A 26,929-nucleotide genomic window follows, 5' to 3' on the forward strand; every position below is an offset into this window, starting at 1 on the left:
CCTGGCATATGAATGTGGTATGCCTTCTTCCACCTCAGCTTCTTGTCGAAACTGATCCATGGATGAACACAGTTAAGGACTTGGTAGCTCTTCCTGTGGCTGCTGCTACTCAGGACTGGACAACAGCTGTAGGAAGTGTACTGGTGCAGACCCCTAGGCACTGACATAATTGACCTGTTCATAAGAGGATAAGGAAAGATGTGGTAGACTCTTTGCAGCACCGGTTTAACTTCTGCCTTCTGAACACAACAGCAGGTTGCACCAGACCATGAAACCAAACATAGTCTGTCAATATGATGCTTCTGTGAACTCAAAATGAATTCCTGCAGTGGATGTACCCAGAGCTGGGGGTAGTCTCGGTCTGTCAGAGACTGATCATGGTCGGTTCATATCCTTGATTCCAAAGTGCTGCCAAATATATTTTCTCTTGAAATTAGCCACAATCAGTGATCAACCCTTTAAATTTTACTTACTTCCAAGTCTGTTTTCGTTTCACTTCTCACCCAGTGCTCTTGCTGTGATACTGTGCGCTCACTCGCTCCGAGGAAACTCTATCACGGAGACAGGATTAGACTGTTGACAGTGTTCATGCAGGGGAGCACTCTCAGGGATTTGAAGTGAAGCAGGGTGTAATGGAGTCTGTGTGAGGAGGCAAGTCCCATCATCCCAGCAGTCATCCCAGCCAGTGTCCCATTGCTTGAGGCAATAAAACTGTCAGGCTATGGATTCCCGTTTCTGAAGGGATGACAGGGATGTTTGTGCGTAGGACAGCGTCCCTTCTGTGATCTAACAGAGCAGCATGACAGCCAGAGAGCATAGCTGCTTGGGGTGGAGCTGGAGGCCAAAGGTGCAGGGGATGTTTGAATCTGATAAGCCGCTCAAGCAGTGTGTAATCATTTTATCTCAACTGGGAACTTTTTTTGAGTGCAGGCATAAACTTGTTTTCCCATCAGCCTTTGCTCTCAGCAGGCTAGCAGGTACCTGAGGAAAAACCCGTATCAGCAGTCTCTCTTGATGACTGATCTTTGCAAAGAAATGCAGTCAGGCTCTGTAGAGCGTCGACAGCTACTGCGTTTGATTCTGGGGTAGCAGAGGACCCCGAGCCCCACCGCAAAAGGTCGGCTCTCCACTACACTTTATTTCTTCCTGGGTCCTAATGAAGTTGGCATCTAGGCAGTGTGGACATGATGGCTTCTGTTACTTTACATAAGTCCTCACAGTTCACTGAGTGGCGTCATCTTACCAGAGTCCTGCTTCTTGTCTGGGCCTGAACTTGAATTCTGAGAACAATGAGAAAAGCAGAATTCAAAAGGACAAAAACAATCCAGATAATCTGCAAAATGTGGAGGATACAAATACCCACTGGCCTGAAGGCTAGAGTGTGTTCTGAAATGGGTTTTAGTCGACCGGTTTGAGTGTTAGGTGCTGATCATGGTCCTTGAGACATCCCCACACTTGAGCCTGAAGATTCAGTTCTCTGAAGGGAAACAGCAAGACACCACCCAATAGGGATGCCTGTTCTCTCAACCCTCAGTGATGGCCCACTGGGTCTCCTCCCAAGATAAATGGACCAATCCCGTTTCACAGCTGCTGCTATGTTAAGCTCAGCCGTACTTTAGTGATGTCATCCTGAGATAAGGCTCCATCCAGACAACCAAGCCCCCGCTCCTGTAGTGTGCTTACAGACTTCCTAGAAAAAAGCAGTTGAGGTTATTGGGGTCCTTGTGTTTAAGAACCTTGTAGGTCACATGTCACTTGCGTGTTATCTTCATTTTACTCCCTGGTTTGTTTCTTACAGAGGATGTGAAACCATATCAGGTTAATGGAGCCAACCCTACCTACCCAGAATCCTGTTACACCTCGGATTACTTCATCAGTAAGTGCTATTGTCCACTCTGCCTCTGTCTTTTTATGATAGGGATCTTGGAAAGACTCCCTGGCTTAGTTGATCCCAGATGCTTCAATAATAACTATTGAAAGCAATATATTTTTAATTATATTCTGCTTTTTGTTACTTAATTTATGACTTGTCACATAGTACATCACTAAGTCTATGTGTGTTTACCAGCCTACAAAGTTCCTGCCAGTGGGAAGGAATATACCCTGGGCATATTTTGATCTTATTTAGTCCCATGTGTGTAAGAGACTGGGAGAGATGTGATTTTGGCCTACATGCTTTGCTTACCTATTATTAAAGATGATTGGATTTGCTATGGGATCATTCTTGATTCCCTGCGTGGACCGTGTAGCATCATATTCTGTTACAGAGAATGAAACTTTATTTTTAAAGTGCATGATAGCTTAGTACACTATAGAGGTATCCAGAGAAAAACAGTGTCATTGGCTTCTCTGATGGCCCTGACTTCAAAGGTAGTGTTAAAGAGGTGTGGTGTATATATATTTTTTCATCTTCTGGCTTATTACAGTTTTTATTCTAATGGCAACAGGTACATTCAGCACATATCTGGAGTTTATCCAGAGTGCCAGGAATGTTGTAGCCGTTGTGCCTATACACACAGCCTCCTTTACTCTTCATCACAGTACTCTGAGGAACACTTAACCAGCTTTATTTCACAGAGCAGTAAATTAAGGCCAAAGGGAAGGTACCTTATCAAGGGCTGCAGGTAGCAAGTTGTGCATCAAGGTTGAACCCAAGTCCTTCTGATGTACTCTTTACCTCCTTCAAGGGAGTCAGCTCACATCACATGGGGGGAGCGGGGCTTGATAAGGAGTAAGAATGGCTTCTCTCAGGTCCCAGTGTCTCCAACTGTAAACATTCTCCTTTTCTAGGCTATGGTATCGAGCATGCTCAGTGTGTTCCTCCCTCAGAGTTCTCAGAGCCCAGCTTCATCACAGAGTCCTATCAGACGCTGCATCCCATCAGCTCGGAAGAACTCCTGTCCCTCAAGTATGAGAACGACTACCCTTCTGTCATTCTCCAGGACCCTCTCCAGACAGACACCTTGCAGACAGACTACTTTGCCATCAAGCAAGAGGTGTTAACTCCAGACAACATGTGCCTGGGGAGAGCCAGTCGTGGTAGGTCAAATTTACTTTCAGACTCCTTGGCTGTACAAGAATTGCCTCGGTTCCTTCATTGTCCAGGTCCCATTTTGCTCACTTATCACTCCTTTATTCACCAGTCTTAGCATTTAATTTTTTCAAGTGTATGGACAAGAAGACTTTTCTGCCGTGAGATTTTAGCTTTATCCAGCATGATGACAAAGACCTTGGAGTCCATGATGGAACTGAGTATGACAGAGTAATAATCAAATGTGTTATCAGGGTACACGGTTTGCCTCCATATTACTTCTAGTTGGATCTTGAAAGGCAGGCTGCAGTTTCTTTAAGATAGTTTTGCTTGAGATCATAATCCTCTGGAAATGTGGCCTGTGCTTTGGCATCCTTTCAGGGTTCACCTGGGTCATACTGTAGACCCTGGATTGGTACCCGGGATGACCCTCGCTGCTCATCCTGGGAAATTAGCCACTTATGACTTCTTTGGTTTGGGAAGATACAAGATGGTTAACCAGTGGTTTATTTGGAACTGGTCATCAACAACGTGGTGAAAGTATGTATTTAGCTAGGAGACCAGGGGAAAGGTGGCCAGTGGCTTCCAAAAGAAGGTACTCTTGTTGACAAGGCTATTATAGCAGTGATAAATAGTTGCTGGCAGTGAAGTCAGTGTTTGAAAATAGGTCTCGCTGACCTGATGCCCCAGAGGTAAGATGTACCTGATGTTGAACCCGAGGACTTGAACATCGCACTCTGAGAAGGAGCCTGTTCTGATTATCTTGTTGCTGAGAAAAGTGAAGTCTGACAGAAGGAGGGTCTTCTTCGCCCAGGAAAAGCCTACTAGTTTCTGAAAAGCCTAGAAATGACTTTCTGGGTGGGCAAGTATTAAGACTGGAAGAGAGTAGTGATTCTTGCTCACTGAATGACTCCCCGTGCTACTTGCTCAATGTGACCCATCCCTACTGTGCTAGGGATGCTCTTTAACTGTAGCTCCTCTTTGCTCCCAGCCTGCCTTGTGAGAGCTCTCTGGCCTCATACAGGGAAAGTTCCTGCAAAATCAGAACCCAGAATGTCCATATTATGCTCCTAGGTTGTTCTTGTTTTAAACTAAAGGGTGGGACCGGGTCTGTCTTCCCCTTTTCTGCCTGTCTTATTTTTGGGTACGTGTCTATTTAAATACATACCCTCAAGTGTATGCATCTGTGCACTTCTTCTTAAGCAGGTTGAAGCCTTAGCACCATTTTTCCCTCGTGGGGCTGTCTCTCTGTATATTTAAGGAGACCGAGTTGTGGGTTTGGGGTTCAGCCGTGTTGTAAGTCTGTGTACATCTGTAATCATACCATTTTACAATTGTGGCTGGTTTTGCATTTGTGGAAATGCCCTCCTTTCCCTTTCCTCATCTTGGTTCTTGGATCCTCACTACCCTTCAAACCCTATCTAATGATTATAAACCCCAACTGATCCTTACTGAAGGACGTCAGGTATTTCTTTGTGGCTCTCCTGTCCTTCAGTTCCTCCAAGCTCAGGCCACAGACTTAAGGGGAAGACCAGCTTGTGCAAGCCTGCTTGCTGCCTGGTAGATGTGCTGTGACACGGCTGGCCAAAGGGCCATTGATTCTGACTGTTGTGATTGGTCTAGACTGAAGACATTACTGTTAGCTGACTATTAATAATCGCAGTATTCAGATGCTGTGTTACAGTATACAAAGTACTTCTCTGTCCCACTTATTTGAGCTCTAAGGCCTGTCTTTGTGTAAGTCTTTTCTGTGGGTGGCTGTGAGGCTACCCGTCTCCTGTTCAGAGTGCTGTTCGGTGGACTCAATTAGCTTTGGAAGGACCTTGCAGAGGCATTTCTTAGAGAAGACAGTCAGTACTAGTCTCGGGGATGCATGCCTCCCGGATCGAACAGAGAAGCAGAACCTAATCCTTTTGGATTCAAGTCAGTGTTTTGGGGAAAATACCCATTAATGAAGGCTTCCAGCTCCAGGGTTGTGAAATAGAACTAAGACGAAAGCTGCCCTCCACTCTAAACCACAGTCTGAACTGAGAACCATCTGGTGAGGCTGCAAGAGAGTGGTGACGCCTTTCTTAGCACTTAAGCTTAATGAAGCCCTTTCAGATCCTGGCCCTCCACATACAAAAATGGCTGAAGAGATAAGAAAAACTGCAAGAGCCTGAAGCCTAGGGAATACCTACGTATGGGTGACTCAGAGGGCAGGCATCCTCTGTGGAAACACGGTTTTCCTTCTTAGGCTTTTGGTGTGCTTGTGCTAGAGTGAGATGGAAAGGCAGTTAGCATCGATAGCTAGGATGAGAACACACCTTTTATGAGATACCAGGGAACTCTCTGCCCTGCTAATGACCGTGGCATTCCGTGGGGGTGGGGGGTGGGGGGGCTGCTTTCCTGAGAAATTTAATGTGACTTAAAAAATTAGTAACGGAAGGGGACTAGTGTGGTACAGTCATGGCCAGTCGTTCCTTAGGCTCTGGTTTGCTTTGTGAGCATCGCCTTCTTTTGAGCAGAGGGTAGAGTGAGAGGTGACATTTCTGTCTTCATCCCTACAGGAGAGAGCAGAAGGGCAGAATGTTCACAGCAGACATACTTGTTTATCTGGGACTTCTTCTTTAATTTCGAGATCAATATCTTCCCCGTGTATTTGACTTTGATTTGGGCAGCTGCTTCTGTCTGAGCATTGTTTTCTTAACCAGTCCTCAGCCAGAAGCGCGCTGATGTGGTTGGAGAAGGCACTCTTCCTCTTCAGGGTTTAGCCAGCTTCGCACAGTCGAGAAGTGATTTGAGGGCACTCCTGCACAGGCTTTTCTCACGTCTCTCCATCTCCCGGCTTACGTTGGGTAGGAGTGGCCATCCCATCTCCTGAGGTCTGCCTCGAGCTGCCTGGGAAGCAGCTGGTCAGTAGCCTTAACAGATGTTCCTGGGGTCCCTTGTAGATCTTCAGTGTATTTATTTTCTCTTAAAGTTCCCATGTTAGCCCCCCTTTTAATGTCATTTTTGCCAGTGGAGACGTCTCCAGCAATGCTTGCCCAACTGCAGCGGCTGTGTATAACCTGCTTTGGGAGATGAATGAACGTGCACGATCATGTGGTCTGTTCAGAATGCTTTAAGCCACTCACCCTGTGAAGGGTTTCTGACCCTGCTCTGGGCCTTCATTCTGGAGCCATCCCTTCTGCTTCTCCTGCCCATGGAGTTTGAATTCCAAGTTCTGAACTATGCTTCAGAGGGTAACTAATACAGTTTGCTGCCTGCAGGAATGACTGAGCCTTGCTGGGTTTTGTTTTACTGTCCCTGAAGGCACCCCACAACTTCTTTCTCCATTTGAGAGTCATGAAGTATGTGGGGAGAAAGTACCTAAAAGGTAAAATGCTTTGGTTCCAAGGACAAGGGATGCCAATCTGCCCTTAGTCTAATAGAATATTTTTTTCTTATGATCAAAATATTTTTTGCCAAATTGGGCCTTCAGAAATAATTCCATTGTCTGGAATTGAAAAAAATAATAATTTGACAGTGTTCTGTGTTTTTTATTAACTTATTAAATCTACTGTATTAACCAGAAATCTCATGACAAGTAGGGCTCCAAGCTTCTATATTTCTGGCTTTAGAATTCTTGAGGTTCTGTCCTCATGACAGTTCCGAGGAGTAGAACCTGGGCCACTATGCTCAGAACTATAAGCCAGACAGTGGCAGCAGCACTCATGTTGTGGCCAGGCCAGCATCCTTTCCCCTAGTGTAGACTCAGGACTTCTGGGACTCCTGTAGCCCTGGGCCCTCTCTCCCTTCCTCCCTCTCTAGATCTAATTAGCAATCTCTCCTCCATAAGAGGGATTTTACAGCTGTTTTTTCCCAACCCCTCTTCCCTGCCTTCTTCCTACCTCCTCATTTACCTCCAGGTAAACTCGGGGGCCAGGACTCTTTTGAGAGCGTAGAGAGCTACGATAGTTGTGACCGCCTCACCCAGTCCTGGAGCAGCCAGTCATCCTTCAACAGCCTGCAGCGGGTCCCCTCCTATGACAGCTTCGACTACGAGGATTATCCCGCTGCCCTGCCCAACCACAAGCCCAAGGGCACCTTCAAGGACTATGTGCGTGACCGTGCTGACCTCAACAAGGACAAGCCTGTCATTCCTGCTGCTGCCCTGGCTGGCTACACAGGTAGGCACCCAGCCCCTCTCTAGGTGGCTAATTGCATGTTTCTATGGGCCGGGTCAAGTGTAAGGCACAGAGACCCAGGGGCGTCCCTTTTTAGTTTTGTGTAGTGTAGATGTTTCTGAAGGGTCTTTAGTTTCAAGCCATTCTGCTTGTGAGAAGCCACTGATTTTTGGAAGCCAATAGTATCATTCATTCTCAAGGGTTCACTTTTAAGAGTGGTGGAAATTTAACTTTTGAACTTCTTTCGTATCTGGGGAAGGGACCTGTGATGACTGGGAGTTTCTGGGAACTGCCTCATGGGTAGTATGGAGGGACTTTTGCTGGCCTGCTCTGGGGAGACCTTTTCAAATACAAAACCAGAAGCTGGCTTTCTCAAAGGCAGAGTTGAATGGCCTGCATGCCGACGAGTTTCACAGTCTGGTTATCATGGCAGCCTGCTGGCTGAATGTAGGAACAGCAACCCCAGCCCTATCCATCGCCTTCCTGGGCTTCCATAGCCAAACACTTACCACCACCACCAGCAATAGTAACAACAACAAGACCACCGCCACTACACTTTAGGATTGGTTTCCTTCCAGGTGTGAAAGCTATCATTAGATTAGTAGGGAGTTCAGAAAGAACCCAGAGAACGGATGAAGTTCACCAAGCTAGGGCTCTGACGAGAAGCTCATGGTTAGAGCCAGGCAGTCCACCATTCCAGTGAGCAGCAGCTCATACGTACTTAACCTAGGAGCCTTGCGGAGAGTTTGAGAAAAATTCAAACGCATCGCACAATCCGTGTGCTAAGCATCAGATCCCCTCTACAAGACGGTAGCGCTTTCAAGGCTTACAGAGTGCCCTGGAGAAGAGCCTTGGTTAACTTTTGTTAGTCCGATGTTGTTTAGTGCCATCCGCTTAAGATGTCTTCCACTGGACAGGCGTGGGCTCTGTGTGACTGGAGATGGGCAGCAGACATGGCGTTTCTGTTGACATAACTGAGATTTTTTTCAAGAGGGCTAGAATAGTCTTGGAATTTTTTCTGAAAATTAAGAGATCCTTAAAAGTGAAATTTATATACTTAGAAAAATTATTCCTCCTTTCAAGATCAAGAATATGTTCCCTATATTGCACTCCACAAAGACCCTAGCTAGGGTAGTCATTGCATCAAAGGGTGCCCAGGAGTTATATCTATGATTGGAAGGGGCAGCAAGGACCAAATGAAGAATCATGAGAAAAGGACAAACTTGAGGACCTTCTTTTTTTAAAAAAAAAAGATATTAGGAGGGGGCTTTGGCATGTTTCAAGAGGATCTTTTCCTGTCTCTGGAGAGCACATTATTGGGAAATTTACTCATTTTCATTGAAGATATCTGAGATGAGAAAAAGTACAAGAAGTCTTTCAAAGTGTAGAAGAGTGGAAGACTTTGGAATTGAGACTAGACTCTCTCCATCTGGATGCCATGATGGAGTGGGGAGGGGAGAGGGCTGCTTAGAGGAAAGGACAAAGGCTGGGGTAGTGCTCAGAGGATTGAGGGGAGGGGAAGGGAGGGGAGGGGAGGGGGAAGAGATCATCATCTCTTCACTTTCTCAAAGACTAAGCCCTTCCAAATGAAAAAAAAATTAAGCCTTGTCCACATTTAGATTCTTTTTTTTTTTTTTTTTTACAATTATGGATTTAACTTTTTCAGACTCCAGTAGTGGTGAGAACAATAGACCAGACCAGAAACCAGAAGTTCCCTGTACTCTCTCTCAGCTTTCACACACTGTGTGATTTTAGGCAAATTCACCTTGTACCTTTTTCTACTTTAGTGAAGTAGAACTGTTCACCCTTATCCCGACAGTGGGGGATGTGTGAAAACGCAGTTGAACCAAATCGATTAAATAAATGAGTGCTAGACATTGCGCTAGACATGGTGAGAAGAAAGCCCTACTTGTAATAAATTGATTATTTCAGAAAATGAGCACCAACTGGGTGTGGATAAGACACCCCCCACCCCCACCCCCACTTCAAGCAGAATCAGTCTTATCCAGTTTATTCTACACATCCTTAGACTTGAACTAGAATCTCTTGTTGCTGTGGTCCAAATAACGATTGGGATTTGTTAGGTGTGATAGCAGACCAAATTTTGGCAGTTTCCCCCATGAGCTCTGTCTTCAGGGAACACTTCCTGCCTCCACTACAGGTTCGCTGAGTCTGTGACCTGGTGGCCCCGTCCCAGAAATAGGGATGGACAAGGGATGGAACGCATCTGCCCTGTGTTGTCTCTTACCTGAGGTGATGGCTGCAAATGGGGATCTAACTTCATGCAGGCATGTTAGGATGACCTGACATTTGGAAAGTACTTTGAGAAATGGAAATCACTAGGTAACTGTTGGCAGTGCTTTTGACATGTGTATAAACATTGCACTAGTTTCCTGTCTCTCGTTCTGACCCCTTTCTATCCTAAAATTCAGTTGCTGAAGCTTATGTGTGACCTATAATAGGGGCACTCAGACTTCTGCACCATGGCTACCTGGTCTGGACTACATACATGTGCTTATCATGGCTGCCTGGTCTGGACCACGTGCATGTGTGTACATGTACCTAAGTGAAAAGAGCATCTCACCACACCCCTAGATGAGGGACTGATTCTGTCCTTTCTGCCTCCACAGGAATACGTTCTCCTCCTTCCTGTGAGATCTTAGTTACTGCACTGTAAGTGTGGAAATCAGTTAGTCAGAGACGGAATTTTCACATTCTCTTGCACAGTTACATTCTTCCTTCAAAGATAAGAAAATTGCATCAACCTTAGCAGGGCTCCCATGGCAACTTGTTAAATTAGGTCGAGATGTGGGGGCAGATAACATGGCTTGAAAGAAAGCCTGCCTTGCCTGTTAGCTGAGTGAGGACTACATCAAGCGCAATGTGGGCTTCCGCCGAGACGTACCTCCTTACCGTACTGTTTACGGTTGTCAGACTGACACAGTGGAAAAGCTCCGTTTTCTCTTGTTCATAGGTGCATGCTCAATCCCTTCTAATTACAACACTGAGAGCCAACCCCAAGCTCACTGTTGTCTGTATTCCTTATAACCTTAGAAAAATGCTGAGCCCTCAGAGTGTGCTTACACGCTGAGGTAATCAATTTGTTATAATTACGAGTCCTTTTTGCCTGTGTCTAGCACAGTGTGTGATGCTCATCTATTCAATGGGTTGACCTAGGTGTAGGGATAGGATGATAGACTGGATTGTTAAGCGCTAGTCTCCTCTCCTCCCTGTCAGCCTGGCCCCATTTTAGAGATAGTGAAACTGAGCGCAAAGACCATGCTTTATCCAAGGTCAGGTAACTTTGTTCTGCAAGAAGCTAGCTCCTTAACGAATTTTAAGTGCTGCATGCCTTGCTTGAATGCACCATCTGTTCTTCATGTTAAGGAATGGGAGCGCTCCTTGAGTAGTACCCCCATGTCTTTCACAGAGGGATTAAGACCCAGGTGGCCTCTTGTCACTAATGAACACTTCATACATACATGTGACTGAGGGGAAGGGGGAAGGGTAAGAGCTGGTTTTGGCTTCAGTACAGAGTTCTGGGCCTGTGAATCACCATTATTGAACCTTATTCCCTATTCCTAGTCACAGTCACCGATAAAGGCCCATTCATAACCCTGCTGCAGGTGACCTACTGGAAATCCACGTCTAGGTATGTCATCACCCACTAAGCTGTAATGACGAAGGAAGAAAGTCTCTTTTTCATCCAGAGCCTGGAAAAAGACTATACCTAAAACCATTCATTAATGACCATTTTAGAAGAATGTTTTATATTCCTTCCTTCTGTCTCCCCCCCCCCCCACTCCTCTCTCTGGGAGACATAGAGGGAAAACAGTCCCAGATGTCCCGCTGTGGGTCCTCTTACATTGCCTTTGGTCAGAATGAATGCTATTCTGTCCATTGCACAGATGAGAGGAGAGTCAGCCTAAGTCACACAAATCCCTGGGTCAAACTCACAATCCCTGAGGTCTGATTATAGTTGAGTTTTAGCGTATAGTAACCTAAAGCTACTGATGAGACACTGAGAAAATAAACAACTTGGCTACAAAAGGAAGGTCTGCCAAGCCCCTCAGTTGAGGACATGGCCTGTGACTTTGGCATAACACCTACACTCACAGTCTTCTGAAGAAAACTGAGTTACAAAATAGACTGCATGTACTAGGGCACAACATGGTTGGCAGTGTTGGGAAGCTCTTGACCGGCCCAAGCTAGCAATAAGGAAGAAAGAGACAGCTTGCTAAGTTTGTAATGTAGCATGCATCTGTGTAGATTTCTGATATTCCAAACAGGTTAGGAAAGGTGGCACTTTCTACCATGTTACCCTGAACTAGGCTCATGGTATAATCTGTCCATGCAAACGCTGCTGGCACAAGGCAATGAGAGGATGCTAGCATTGATATAGGCTGACTTGTCAGAATGGGGAGAGACCCAGGTTGCAAGCACTGAGCATTGGCCTCATTTCCAGAAGCCAGAGATGGCCAGGTAATGACTTTTCTGAGCTCCTTCGTTCTGGCCAGGCTGGAGCTAACTCAGGCTTGTCAAAGGCAGTGCAGTGTGAGTGTGGAGTGTCCCTGGGCAGAGTCTCCATAGGGAAGAAGGAAGCTAGGAACAAGAAGGATGGAGACCATTTCCCTTCCTGAGCTTATTAAGGTGACTGTGATGGGCTAGCTGCAGGAAAGTGAATAGAATCTTCCTGCCCAACAGTAGCCCTGAGGCCTGAGGGACTGATCCTCAGTCACTGTGTAGCCTGATGGCAGGTCCCAGGGTCTCACCAAGGTGGGTTTGAGCGTCTTAGTGGAGTCCTGGATTGGTTAGCATGCTGTTCATGTCAGCATATAGGTCAATGGAGAATCACTTTGGAGGATCAGGGAGGAAAATTCCCAGGAATGGAAGTGGGTGGGAGGAGAGCGGCTCTCTGCAGCCTGCAGAGCCACCTCACAGGTCCTGCCTCTCAGCTGGTTAGTGCAGTGTCAACGGTTAATCATTCCTCACCAGCAGAGGAATTCCTATGGTTGGAGGCTTTGGCCGCACGGTTGTTAACTTTTTTTTCTGAATGCCTTAACATTTTATGGGAAGAGGGGTACCCTATTTCTGCCCGTAGTTCTGACAGGGCCAGGGTTGGCAGAGCTTCCTCAGAACCTTGAGCTAATACTGCACACGCTGCCTCTGGAGTTGCTTTCCCTTCATCTGAACCCCTGGGGTACTTGCACCTCTCCGAGACCTGTCTGTATTTTGGATTACAGGTTGGCTTTCTGTTCTGGGAACAGCTCCCTGTCTGATTTAGAGAGGTCTCAGAGTCTCACAATTTGGGGGTCACTGTTCCTTTAACAGACGCTCGTTATGCGTGATGAAATTGGGTGGTGTCTGCTTGGGAATTCCACTCTGACTCCAGTGTGTAACTCCACCTTTTTGTCTTTGAAGCAGGGTGTTTCCATTGAGCAAAGTGTAGCCATCGAGCTGTGAGACACCAATACAAGCCCTGGCTGCCTTTAAGCCATGGGCTTGGAAAGTCCCTATTGCCTCTGACGTGTCCCAGATTCTCCAGCTCTGCCCTGTAGGGTTCCTTTGTACTGAGTGCTCCTCTGCCCCTGCTGTGGAGAGACCGCTGCTCAGCACAGAGGCTCAATTCCAGAAAAGCACCCCTCTTCCCGTGGACATGCCCAAAGTGAGGTTGACTTGGTGTCATGCCTTCAGTGACACCTGCCATTCAAACATGCCTTCACAGTGAAGTCCAGTTTAGACACTTGAGGGGATGGCCACTCTGAGGTGCTCTATCAAGAGGCTGTAACCTGTAGGGACCATGAGCACAGACTTGGACTCTGCCACTGCCAAGTTGTGTTACACTGGGAAATTTCACAACCCTGTGCCCCGTTTTCCTTGTCTGAAAATAGGGGTAATGAATGGACCCCCATCTCCTAAGCACGTGTAAATTAGTGGCTTCATGGAGCCGTGCAGAACAGTGCTGAGCACCTAGGAAGTCCACTCAGAGAGATGTTCATTCCCACCACGTTAATCTTTAACCCTTTCATCTCTGCAGTATACTTCTATTCCAAGTCAGTAGGTGCATTTCACTTAGAGAATTCCAGTAACTGCTGACGTTAACGTTAGTTAGGCCCCACATGACGTGCAGCCCAGGGTGCTGCGTGTTTACCAGCACCTGCTGTGCCCTGGACTCCTTGAGATAGTAATATTTGTTAACTTCTCACCAAGGCCGCACAGGGAAGCTTCTGCTGTTCTCATTTTTTACAAGTGTGGGATTGGTTGTGAGGGGGAGGGGAGCGTCTAGACCACAGAGGACATACGATGCTTCCCGAGGCTTTACACATTGTCTAGCTAACAACTGGGAAAATATCCAAAATAGTGAGAAGCAGATTAAAAGAAATGGCTTGCTATGCAAACAGTATGTGTGGGAGCATCTCCAAAGACAAAGAAGGACCAGGGAAGGTGGCAGGGAAGCCTCTAGAACATGCAGTAGACCTGGACCCAAGGAGGCTTGGGTAGGGAGTGACTCTGCTCAACCTGCATCTCAGCCTCTCAAATGGTTCAGCCAAGCTGGTAAGGGGGCTTTGGGTCACAGTTGCCCAGGGAAAATACCTCTGTGTGTCACAGGACTGGGCCTATATGTCCCTTGTTATGCTCTGTCCCTGTCAGTAACCGTCCTGAGACATCCTGCCTTGATAGGGACATGGTCTCTTTGCCCCATCTGAGCAACAGTTAGTGTGACAGCCACATTGGACCCTACCCACATAAGTGGCATCTCAGTAAGCTAGCATAGCGTCCCTGTCTGGCCAGTGTAAGAATCATGTGTCTCCATGGTCATGGTGGCCCACAATAGGCTTCTGGGTTCTGTGCATAATGTTGGCTGTAATGAACCCAGGGGTGTGACTCACATCTCCCTAATAGATAAAGAGAGTGAAAGTTCTCCTAGGATGACTGAATTCGAAAGTTTAGACTCTGAGAGGAGGGTTGTACGCAAGATATTTAAGAGGTGGCAGGACATAGCTTTGTGGAGGAGTTTGACATCCAGACAGAGGGGAGCAGTTTCTTGTGAAGTCCTCTCCAGGCTCCTTCTCTGGCCCCACTTCTTCAGAGGCATAGGCAGGACACTTTCAGCTTTTTGCATGATGGTGAACCAAGAAGGATTTTTTTCCTATAGACCTACCCTGCTGCTAATACTCTGTTTCATGTTTTACCCCAGTCTAGTCAAAAGCTCCTACATGAAAGATGCTGATAAGTTAGGTGCTGGCTGCGTGCTTGTCAGAGCTAGTACAGACTGACGCTCACTTACGTCTCCCTGAGAGTTACAGTAGACCAGACTGGGCTTATACTCTTACTAATCCGTCAACTCATCCTTCTCTCTTCTGCTTACTTACCTGGGTATCAGAGCAAGGCGTTTCCTTTAAGATACTTCCATAGGTTAGGGGAAAAAATACTTCATTGGTTTATAACACAGTGCTTACTCTCTACCCCTGACCCCAGCTGAGATCTCTCTGGTGGCTTCTTAAAAAGTCTGTTCCCTAGAAAACCCCAGGAGGGAAAGGCTGTAAAGAAAGCCACTTCCTGACTTGAGGCTCACTGATGGGCTCTGCAGGCTCATGTGCAAGCTAGGCTGAAGTGCGCACGGGGCGGCAACATCTGTGGTGGGCTCAGAGGCAAGAGGCTGCCTCTGAACTTTAGATTGTAAACGGAGGCAGCCCCTTTAAGAGAATGGAGCGGTCTTTTTTTGCCTGTTGCCTCCCACCCCCACTTGTGGACACTTGAATGCACACAGGTGGGCAGAGCCACAGCAGCAACAAAGGTCTTTCGTCATACATGAAAAATGTGTAACTGCCTTCTCCAGTCCAAGGCAAACTAGCCCAGCGAGTCTCAGTGAACACTGCCAGGTGGGGTGCCCAGCTGGCCACTTGCTGCCCTCTTGACCCAGTGGCCAGTTTGCCTGGGTCTTAGTGGCTAGGCAAGCACTTCTCAGTACTTGTAGACCACGTAGAACCATGCTTGTGCAAGCATTGGGGAAGGTAGTGGGGGCTTGGCGGGAGCAGGAATGATTAGAGAAAATGCACCACGTGGGAATGAGGCGCTAAGTCTGTCTGTGACCCAGGTTTCCCCAAGCCAGGTCGGTTTCTAACTCTGCTGCCTCTCATGGTGTACACCCACTCTTAATTAGCGGGTGCTTTCATTCTCATGCTGAACTTAAAATAATGTTCAGTGGTTACTCCATTAAGATGTTTTAAAAATTACATTGATATGATTTTTAAAACCATCTCCCAGGTTAAAACTTCCTGAAAGTTGCCACGTGAAAGTTGATTGCATTCTTGGAAGCATTATTAAATTTTATCTAGGCAGTTCACAGCTATTCCTTTGAAAGTTTGTTTTGACAAATGCCTCTTCCGCTATCTTCCGCTATCTTCCGCTTTTCTGCACGATTCCCGTGTTTTTCCCAGACTGCTCGGCTCTGACGTTCATTCCTCAGTGTTCTCTCCTTATGCCTGCCATGTTTCTCTAAGAGAGGCCTAATGGACATCTGTAGATTAAAGACAAGCAAAACTGCTATTCCATTTGAGGAACAGGAAAACAAAGCCCAGGGAGCTGGAGTTGCATTATATTTCATTTCTAACCAGGAAGAATTAAAATCAAAGTTCTGCATGGGTCACCATCTGTGCAGGCTTTATGTGTATAAATGTGTGCATGTATTTGTGTGTGTGTGTTTGACTCTCTGGGTTTCTGAATTATTTTTCATCACTGTGTTTAGCAAGTATAACTTTAATGGTCACATTAGTAGAGCTTATATTCTATTCACTACTCTTGATTTGTAGGCTTTGACACAGGGCCACATTTATAGAGTACAGGATAGTAGGGACTTACTAAACCAAGGCATTGTGGGAAGACTGTAGACATATTTAGGCCACGTTAGAGGCCAGATGGGATGGCACAGTGGCACCAGAAAGCCACAACTCAGAAGAAATAGGAGGTGACAACTCTAGGAATAGAACTGAAGTGGATATCAGACAGCCTTTGCTCTCTCTTATCAAAGTTCTCTCCAGGCCTTGAGAGCCAAGCTACAGAGCAGTGTCATCCTCACACAGGCCCCGGTGCAGCTCTGCACAGGGTCCGATACACAGCAAGAAACTGCTGGCTGATTTCTATTTAATTGGCCCCTCAACACCATGACTTCATGGAAACAATAAGATTCTGGGATTGTTTGTAAATGACTTAGAAGGGTGTATGAAGACTCTGGAGTCACCCACCCCATCGAAGAGACAGGTGCTCCCCGGGGTATAAAAAGGGAGGCTGTGCTGAGCAGACGGGTCATTTCCGGACTCCAGTGTTCTGTTTTTGCTGTCGCCGTTGGCTGTGGGCAGAGACACCTGGCTGGAAGGGAGGGGCCAGCCAGGCTTATTCGCTGTTTTAGGGCCACCTGCCAGATGTGTCTCAGGGCAGAGTCAGCCCCATTGCAAGGGTGCTCAACCATGAGAGTTTCATAGGTTAAAATAAATACGCCATTCCTATCCACACTGAGGTATTCAATTTGAATTTCAGAGTAGAACTAAAGAACTTCAGCTTCTTAGAGCTGCATGAACCCCCTAAGGACAAGAGGTGTGACTGCTTTATTTTGGGAGTGTGTTGGTGCAACATAGCCTGGGTGGGTGTCATCCATATTTTGGCCCCAAATATAATTTAATAGAGAGACGCCTTTAGGTACCTTTCAAACCTGTATGCTTCCACCCCCAACCCCCCGAGGATGATGGTTTTGGCAAAAGCATTCATTAAATGTTGAGGTATCATGGCTGACACCACAAACGTAAGAGTACCAACCTGGAAGCATTTGATAAAACACATAGTGTTATTAGAATTGTTAGCAGGCAGGTGTGTGCTGGTCAGGTGTTGTCAGAGGGCCTCCCTTGGAGCATATATATTCCAGTGATGAGAGATGGGCCTTGAGCACAACCATCAGGGCTTTGTGGTAGGAACCACAGTGAAGGTGGGAAGATGGGCAGATGGCTCGGCTGGCAATATGCTTACCTCCCAAGCACGAGGAACGGAGTTTGACCCTCAGATCTCTAGCACCTACCTTAAAAAGCATGGCACATTGGTGTGCTTTCGACATCTAGTGCTAGGAAGGAAAGGTCTGGGAGATTCCTGGAGCTCTGGCCTAGCTAGTGAGTTAGATCTAGTCTAGTCTGTTTGGAGTTCCAGATCACTGCAGCAGTAGGTGGCTTCTCTCAGACCCCTGAGGTTGTCTCTTTTCCTCTACATATGTGCACATAATGTGTTCACCCGCACAGCCCCACAGAGGAGCGATATAGGGATAGTTTAAAAAGAAACCTTAGTAAAAATAGGAGCAGTCTGCCAGGACAACAGCTGTCTGGTGGCCACTCCATCCATACGAGCTCACATGTCTTGTGTTAGCCTCTTACCAGGGCCCAGGTGATAGATATGAACTACATTTGAAGTGGAAATGTGGATGGAGTAGAAGATCCTGATATCTAATCTTGCCTCCTCTACTGCCAGCTTTGAGGCAACTGCCTTGGGCAGGTAGTCTGCAAGCCGAGGACACAAAACAAATGAGGGTGACATTGTCAGGTGTGAAGGGTTGTCATAGTTGGTCTTGCTGGTGCAAACCTCCAATCTCAACTACTCAGGGGGATGAGGCAGGAGGATTACAAGTTCAAGGCCAGCCTGGGCAACGGTAGTGAGAGCACGACTCAAAATGCATGCATGCTTATATGAATAGGTAATTAAATAGTTGAGGGCATGGCTCAGTCTTAGAAAACTTGGCCTACCATGTGCAAGGTCCTGGGTTTAGTCTCCAATTCTGTAAACACCCAGCAAGAGAAACAGAAACCCTCAAGCAGACAAGCCAGACATTTGTGCATGTGCACGCACACACTTCAATAAGGTTTATTTCCAGCTTACTTCAAGGTTTAGCCTCAGAGTCAGTGTCCAAAACACAGGAGACCTCAATGTTCAGTCATCGGCAGAAGCATTAGGCCTTGCAATTTCTAGATAAAGACGAGACATACATAAAATGTGACCCAGGTGAGCAGGGATTTATGGGAAGCTGCCTCTGGTTTGTGGTGTCTCTCTCAGGTCCCCTGGAGGGTAGTGGGCTTGGTGTTCTTTGTCTCCTGGCCCAGGCTGCTCCATGTACTTCTCCCGAGTCTGGACTGTGCTTTGCAAACTAGGACTGCCAGCATCTTATAAGAACTTAACTCTAATATCAAGTCCGAGAAGGAGAAGCCATCAGGAAGTTCCCTAGCTGGAGTGGCCTGAGAAGAGCAGAGTCAGGGGTACAAAGTCGGTTCAGGAGATGGGAGCTGGGCCTGTGGGTGTGTGTCCTGTGTTCCTTCATGCCCCGCCTTGGAAGACCTCCTTCTAACAGGGACCCCTCTGTTGTTGTGGCTCCGAGCTCTACTGGAGCAACATAGTTTCCCAATGATGCGACTGGATTCCTGATGTGTGACACTGTGGGGCAGCATGGTGAAGGGCTCCGTTGACTGCCTTGGGGGCCCAGACAGGCCTGCCATTGTGAGTCACATTTAACATGTGAGCTCCCCTTTCCCATGACTGGCACTATTCTTAGTACAGTTTCTGCTCTGGGCGACAGAGGTTCACGGAACCACAAGCCATGTGGGTAGGTGGATGGGGCCAGGATCTGGGAAGGAAAATTGAAGAAGTGTTGAGCTTTCAGAGCATGTTGGAGCATGGGCAAAGGAAGGAGGCTGGAGCCCTGAGGGTGCGAACAGGTCTACGCTAAGCAGTCGAGAAATGGCCTCAGGAGACCTGTAACTGGGACTACAAGTCTCTTTCATGAGTCTGGGGTGTGGACTTGGATGTGGCTGGCAGATATGCAAAGCCAGTAAGCATTACAACCCCAGAGCCGCCTTTATGCTTGTGTCTCCAAGGGGACTTTCCCTCCAGAACTGAAGTGAGGCTGATGTGTTGCTGTAGGAACAGGGAAGGTCCTTGTGACATCACCCAGCAAAGTGATAACTCTGAAGCCACAGTTCCATACCCTTCCTGCTTCTGTTGCTCTCTCCAACAGAAGGGCGGTGTGTAGAAGTCAATGAAAAGTCCAGTTGGGAAGTTTTAGGCTTAGCCCTAGAATTGTCTCATTGGGTACAATGGTGTGTAGGTTCTTATCCTCACTTTGGGGGTGGGTAGGGGAGGGGGTCTCACTGTGTAGACCAGGATGGTCTTGAATTTTCACTTCTCATTTGGCCTTGATAATGCTGGGACTGCACACAGATGGATGCTAGTGTTTAAATTCCTGCGGGCTGTTGGGAGCGCTCGGGTCAGCTAACCTGTGTTTTCTGCAAGAGTCCCAAGGAGATGTGAGCTGCTGTTGCCACTCAGTGAACAAGAGACATGCCTTACCTTTCCAGCTCTGCTTGTCTGAGATACCTGGTCTTCCTTTTTCTTCTTCTCTCTGGTCTAGAATAAGAATGGCAAGAATAGTTTATCCTAGGAGGTGGATTACCAATGCTCATATCAACACTATTTTGCTGTTGTTGTTTTTCCCTCTGAACGTAGGAAAAGTAACATTAAGGAGAGAGCTTTTCATGTTAGGAGTCCCCTGTGCAGTCATATTCAGACATCAGTGCGCAGATGCCCATAGGCTGTGGTGAGTTCTTGGGCACTGAAGCTTAGGTAACACTGTAGGAAAATTTCTTCTGTCCCCCAAGCTGGCACTCATAATATGATTTTCAAGTCCTCTTCTTTTTTGTCTGTCCCAGCCTGTGCTGTACTCCTAAGTCTGCCTCTTTAGGACCTGCGATGATGCTCACTACCCACCTGTCAGTGACTAGGACCTTTCTGGGTCTTTTCATCTTTCCATCCCTCTCCTAATCTTAATAGGTTAGCCTTGTTCTAAGAGAAAGTTTTAAGACAGTGTGAGAGAGGTTCTAATAGTATAAAACTTAGCCACTACAGGGGGCCTTCTGGGGCTGGTACTGTCACTTGTTGGGATAGGTACCCAGCATAGTAGGCCGTGTGTACCTCAAGAGTCTGTGACTACGTGAGAAGCAAGGGAGATGGCTTCTGAAAGCCAGAGCCATTTAGCACTCCAGTTATGGCAACCAGGCAGGGAATCTAATTAGGCCATTGGCTTTTGGTTTGGGCAGTGTATTGAAGAATCTGAAGTCTTGACCCAGCTATCCTGTTTCTCATCTGAATGCCTTCACCCAAGTTAGATAGCTGTGTTGTACATTGTGGTTTTGTTGTTGTTTTCCTGCGTGGTAGAAACCGATAGACTAATAACAGTATCTATCCCGTTGAGTCACTGAGAATTCACAAGCAGAGAAGAAAGCGTTGATGTGTAGCTAAGGCCATAGTGATTGATGTGTAGCTAAGGGAATGTGTAGCAGCTCCCCTTAGTTTTTTTGTTAGGAATCTTCTCATATTTGAGGTCTGTAGTGTTAATACAGAGTGCACATAGGACTCATGTCATCTTTTCTGTGTCTCTCTGTCAGGGATGTGTGAGATTCTGAGCATCATCAGGAAACTTAAGAGTTGACACCGGAGCTATTATATAGTCCGTTTCTCAAGACTAAACTCCTTTGGCACCAGAGACACATAGGCAGGTGGATCTCTGAGTTTTAGGCCAACCTGGTCTACAAGTTCCGGGCCAGCAGTGAGCCATCTCAGAACAAACAAACAAAATTAGTAATTCCGTAGAACACGTGTGAAGATAGACTTGGTGTTGTTTTTCCAGAAAACTCTGGAATTAAAAGAGCACAGCAATTAAAGGAGACCAACCTGGAAATTAATAAAAACAGACCCATGGTGTATCCATCCTGTGTGATTTCCTTTTTCTTTTGGAAGGGAAATCTTTACTTTCGCTGAGCGTAGAGTACTGACTCCAGCGTTTGTGCTGTCGATTGCCTGAGTTTTCGCCTGTCTAGACAGGCTGGGAGGCGGGTGAGGGTTGCTGCCTTAGTGGGCCTAGCTGCTGTGAGCCTTCAGTGTGTTTTGTTAATGAGCCACTGTGCCTTGTGCTTCCAGGAAGTGGGCCGATCCAGCTGTGGCAGTTTCTTCTGGAATTACTCACTGATAAGTCTTGTCAGTCTTTTATCAGCTGGACAGGAGATGGCTGGGAATTCAAGCTTTCTGACCCAGATGAGGTATGTAATGAGTGACTTGGGAGTCCTGGGCTGAGAATGGGTGAGAGAAAATGCTGGGATTGTGATCCTGTAGGCCCAGATTTCTCGCTCAGCTCTGCTGCTTGCTGCTTGTGCGACCTACGATGCAGCCAGCCTGAGCTTCTGTCTCATCATGGGCAGAGTGCAAAGTGTGTACACTTTCTGGGACAAACTGATGTATATATAAGTTCCTGGTACATAGTTGGTCCTGCCCTCTGTCTAGTCCCTGGCTCTGTGCATCTGGAAAGGTGCATCCACTCTGATCGTTTTCCATCCTTTCATCCCAGAGTGTTTAATAAATGGTTGGTATATGAAAGAAGAGATAACTCTTCTGGCAGACATGAGAATGTGTCTCTACCCCGGTCTAGAAAGGATGCCTCCTACTGTTGGATGCAGAGGAGCCAGCACTTTCCTCCCATCCTCTCCCTTCTGCCCAGTTCTGTGCTTTCATTTTAAGGATGCCTGCTTATAATGTGGGCCAGAGGGATGTCTGCCCCACAGAGTTGCCAATTCCTGTACCTGTACCTGTATCCTTGGGCTCATTAACCAGGGTCTCTCCATGCCCTTACCCTCCTCCTGACCGTGCTCAGATACGTCACTATTTTATCCCCTATCCCCTATGTCTGTGGAATCAGCAATTCAGTCTCTACATGTAAGCGAGAATATGCACTGTCTTTCTGAGCCCAGAGTATTCCTCTGGAATCTCTGTGGCACTGTAGGGTGCCTACAGAACATTAGCAGATATTTCAGAATAGCTAATGTGGGTTATTTTGCATGGTCCCCAGAAAATAATGGGAAATGCCTGTGATTGAAGACACGCCATTTAGCCTGGTCTGATCACGACACAATGCACAGCTGTATTAAAACGTTGCATTGTTCTGCCTACATCTTTTGAAATAATCTCAGAATGTCCATGGCTCCTAACTATACATTCAATGCATCGTTATTATAAACAATTCAAAATATTTTTTTTAAAAAGGAAACGAAGGAATAAGTCAGACATATGCACACACAGACACACACACACACTTCTGAGCATTTTGTTTGACCACCATGATGGATGCGAAGACTTGTATGGACAGTTGTATTTAATTTTATTTTTATTACAGGTGGCCAGGAGATGGGGAAAGAGGAAAAACAAACCTAAGATGAATTATGAGAAACTGAGCCGTGGCCTTCGCTACTATTATGACAAAAATATCATCCACAAGACAGCGGGTAAACGCTACGTATACCGCTTTGTGTGCGACCTGCAGAGCCTGCTGGGATACACCCCTGAGGAGCTGCACGCCATGCTGGACGTAAAGCCGGATGCTGACTAGTAATGGACAGACACGCAGAAGGAAGGGGCTGGGGGAACCCTGCTGAGACCTTTCAAAGAGCAACCTTGTTGGTTGGACTCTTCATTTTTAATTGTTATTCAATGTTTTATTTTCCAGAACTCATTTTTCACATTCAGGGGTGGGAGCTGAGGGAGCGCCGCTGTATTCCATTGGCCATTGGCGGGCCCTGAAAGAGGAGGTCAGGACCTGCGGGGTGGGCGGGGCAATAGCTCCTGAGCAGACTTTCAGGAGGGAGAAGTCTTCTCAGAAGCCTGCCGGACCTGGCTTGCAGAGGAAAAAAAAAAAAAAGCTTAAGTGTCCGGTCATTTTCTATTTTTTTTTTTTAATCAAAGAAAAAAAAAATTTCATCTTGAGTTGTGGATCTACCAGTAGGAGAAATGGTCGCATTGAGAGGAAAGCGATTGATGAAAGCCAGTCAGTTTTGTGGGTGGGCTGAAAACAGTTTCTTCAGGGGATTACTAAACTCAAGAATTATTAACCTTTCTACTTTTTGAAACAAGGATGGACTTTGATGGAAGGGATCCAAAACTGTTTTATGTTGAAGTTTATTTTATTAAATTTTGTGCCAGTATTTTTTTTCCTTAAAAAAAAAATATCGTCTTAAGCTCTAAGGTGGTCTCAGTATTGCAGTATTGTGAGTTTGTTGTTATTTGCTGGCTGAGGACTCTTGTCACAGTGAAAGACAACTGTTTATATAGACCCCATTGGAAAAATCCCAGCTCTGTACTGAGATCAGAGACCCCAGACTCTTACAGCTAAAGGAAACGAATGCTGATTTGGGGACAGGGGGGACTGTGCGTGTGACTTCCACCTGCGGTTTGTAAAAACTGTTTTCCTTTGATTCACTGTCAGGCTTTGGACTTAGTGTTAGTTAAGGGGCGTTAAGTCTCTGCACTGAATGTATTCTGCAGCTCTTCTATGGAATCGTCGGCATCATCGGAGCACAGTTCAAGTCTTGGGAAGGAAATCCAAGGAGCAGGATTAACCTGGGTTTTGGTTAAACCGCTACCCGAAACATGGAAGACTCAGAATAAAAGGCGTTTGCATGGGCATTACCCCGAGGGTCTTAAGGCCTCAATGCATGCCATTCCAAACCAACATTCTCAGTTCTCCTCTACTTTGTCTTATGTTCCCTGGCATCCCTCATTGCTGCCCCTCTCTCATCACTGATCAGTGAAAGTGGAGTATAATGCTTCCTGACACGTGACTGAAAGTGTAGTTTCAGCCAGCACAACACAAATCCAAGAGTCCAGACTTGCTAGGGCTCGGAGGCCACAGCAATGGAGAGGGTATTTCAGTAGCATGTGACTCGGCCTCCTTGAGAAGAGGCTTGCCTTTGAAGACTTGGTGCTCGTCAGGGTGAGGTTGCTTGCGAGGACGTGGTAGGGAGCACTGGCACTTGGCCTGTTACCATCTCAGCAGAGGGCAAACCCAGGTCAACTGCAGGTGAGAGGAAGATGGAGAAAATACAAGGGAAGGAGCTTAGGTGAGGAAAATGAGGTTGGCCCGAGACAGTTAGATATATGTTTAGTTTCCTCCAAGTTTAAACTCAAAGACTTAATTGAGGCAGCCATCATCCTGCCTGTTGGGAGAGGAGACCTGAAAATAAGCCATTGTGGGTTAAAAAAAAAAAAGTAAGGAGACATGCCTGGGATCATTAAAATCCCTTCCACTGTATACCTGCCTAGTTAAGACAGTGACAGTGAACATCGATGAGAGAAGAGAGGCAATTGGTTGAGGTGGGCCTCTCCTGGCTCACCCTTCGGGGATTGTAACTATGTGGTATCATCTTCCATGAGAGTTGATGGCTGACTCCCACATTCCCCTGAAGACTCTGAATTACTAAGACTTTAACTCTTGTCCGTGGGTGTTCTGTACTGACTGAGTGGAGCATCCCCACAAGGAAGCAAAGGCCAAACATTCCAGCTATATATTTTGATCTTACAAATGCAGGTGCCTTAATGAAGCTCTCAAAATACTTAGGAGCTGCTCAGGGAGTGTTAGGTGGGATCATTTGGATTATGCTGTTTTCTCTTATATTATGTGATCTTTGTTGGGCACTGACAGTGTGAGTGTGTGAGTGTGTGTGTGTGTGTGTGTGTGTACATTTGTATAAAATTGCAGCTGAAATAGTACTGAATTTTCTACTTAGAGTCTGTTCACATTTCCATAATGGTGAATGAAAGCGTACAGCCGGGGCTGTTATCGTTGTTTGCTCTTTGCAACAAGGCTTAAAAAAAAATCACTTCCCCAAGTCTTCATCCTTCTCCATATTGAGTTCCTGCTGGGAATGCCCCTTTTGAGAGCCTACCACCTGCAGTCCCCTAGCAGAGAAGACATAAGTAAGTGTCTCCCACACTCCTCAGCGTGCTGACTTGCCTGCCTTGATGCCCTTTCTACCTAGGTCCACCACTTTCAGGATTTGTAGATTGTATATTAGTCAGACAGCTTTGTTGTCCATCTGGCCATTTGCTTTCCCCCATTTCCTCCGAAGGCCAGAGACCATCCCAGGAAGAGTGGCGGGTGGTTTATACACTGGAAATGTAGCCGCACTGCTGCATTGATGCTCTTTTAAAACACGTTCACTTCAGAGGAAGGATGAGCAGATCTGATCTAGCTGGGCCACTCCATTATTTTCCCAGAGAAATGCTTTCACCTGTGTGGCTGGCTTTGGGCTCAGAGGCGGGGGTAAGGATGCTCCCTGTGGAGAGCTCTGATGGTGTGGCCATGGAGACCTTGTAAGCATTCAGGATCAGAGATGCTCTTCCTCACTTTGGAGACCAGCACTCTGGGTTTTAAAGCATTAACCTTCATGGTGAAATCACACCTTCTCTCTCCTAGCCATGCTGTGCATGCGGCCTTCTCTGTTGGGGTCTATATAAACCTGTTGAACTCTTACGTACATTCCAAAGACGTTTCAAGGAACCACAAGTATATGTATACAAATACATATATGAAGTATATATGTTAAAGTGAATTTATCTCTATCAGGAATACTGCCTCAGTTATTGAATTTTTTTTAAGGATACTTTTTTTTTTAAAGCTGAGAATTATTGAGGTGAAAAAGATGTTATATTGTGTTTGACTTTTTCCAACTTGTATTTTCATATAATTTATATTTTTTAAATGCTGAAAATTTAAAAGCAAGATTTAAAAAGGAAAAGCAGGTGCTTTTTAAAAATCAGAACTGAGGTAGCTTAGAGATGTAGCGATGTAAGTGTCTTAAATGTTTTTGTTTTGTTTTTTTTTTAAAAGCAAATGCAAAAAATTCTTATGGGGGAGTTTTTGGTTTGTTTCTTTTAAGTAGCTGATGCTGGCACATCATTTTGCTGGAAAGTTTTTTATATACTGTAGGCTGATTTCATATTGTATTTTAAACTGTGTGAAATTAAAGAAACAAAGAAATTCATTCATAATGAGGTGGCTCTGGCTTGATTCTTTCCTGTCTACGTCGTGGGAGAATTAGGAGAAATTAATCAAGCAGAGTAAAGCACAGAAGAAATACAGGGCAGTTCTTCAGATCCTGCAGCTTAGGGTCATTTTAGCTAAAGGTTGCCTAATAAAGGCTTAGGGATATAGGGACACAGGATTAGTGTCCCAGTGATTCCCTGCATTGTTTGTCTCCGCCTTTGCTGTTGCCCCCACCTTCCTTGTCAAACATCACTGTTCATGTCTGAAGGACCAAGAACCATGTGAAGAAGAAAACTGACGACTCAACGGGTAGTCACTGATGGAGTCCAGCTAGGTATAGTTCCTGATGTTAATATAGACAGACTATGATGTTTGGTTTCTTCTGAAGAAAGCTGTGCTCTTTGGCAGTTAGAACTCATCATATCCATCTCTTTGGCCCCAACTTTTCCACTGGGGCTAGGCACGAAGAAGGATAATATGTGTTAGAACCCCTCCAGCCTATGTCATGAATAGAATACATACTTCCAAGTGTGTTGGGACAGGAATGCTTAGGGCTGCATTCTGTATGCGTTCTTTTTTTTCCTAGTTGAAACTGTAGAAGGTGGATGTTTTTAATTAACACCAACATTTGCAACATGAATCCCAACTCACAGCTGGAAAGAGAATTTTTTGCTGAATTGTTCACAAAGAGAACTGTGTTTTTGGAAAATCTGTTTCTTCAGCCCTGGAACTTGAGGTTTGCTGAGCACACTTTAAACACGGACTGTGTGGTCTAGTGGTCAGAGCCTAGCTGGCCAGGAGAGTGGCTTTGGTCTTGGGTATCTGGTAAAGCCACCATTACTCCTGGGCAGATTTTTT

The 26,929-nt window shown here is 46.2% G+C and overlaps 1 protein-coding gene across 2 annotated transcripts in view; it reads left to right on the forward strand.

Moving 5' to 3' along the window:
* Positions 1–26,076, forward strand: part of Ets1 (ETS proto-oncogene 1, transcription factor) — a 120,714-nt gene extending 94,638 nt beyond the window's left edge. For both annotated transcript variants that reach the window (XM_029481151.2, XM_021172498.3), the window contains 5 exons: positions 1,799–1,876; positions 2,791–3,039; positions 6,922–7,182; positions 21,181–21,299; positions 22,427–26,076. In XM_029481151.2, coding sequence (XP_029337011.1) covers positions 1,799–1,876; positions 2,791–3,039; positions 6,922–7,182; positions 21,181–21,299; positions 22,427–22,639 — 920 coding nt within the window. In that variant the 3' untranslated portion in view covers positions 22,640–26,076. The remainder of the gene's footprint in view (positions 1–1,798; positions 1,877–2,790; positions 3,040–6,921; positions 7,183–21,180; positions 21,300–22,426) is intronic.
* Positions 26,077–26,929: the final 853 nt, after the last annotated feature.

The sequence above is a fragment of the Mus caroli genome, unplaced genomic scaffold, assembly GCF_978045245.1.
Source record: "Mus caroli unplaced genomic scaffold, Mus_caroli_1 scaffold_11, whole genome shotgun sequence".
Taxonomy (NCBI): domain Eukaryota; kingdom Metazoa; phylum Chordata; class Mammalia; order Rodentia; family Muridae; genus Mus; species Mus caroli.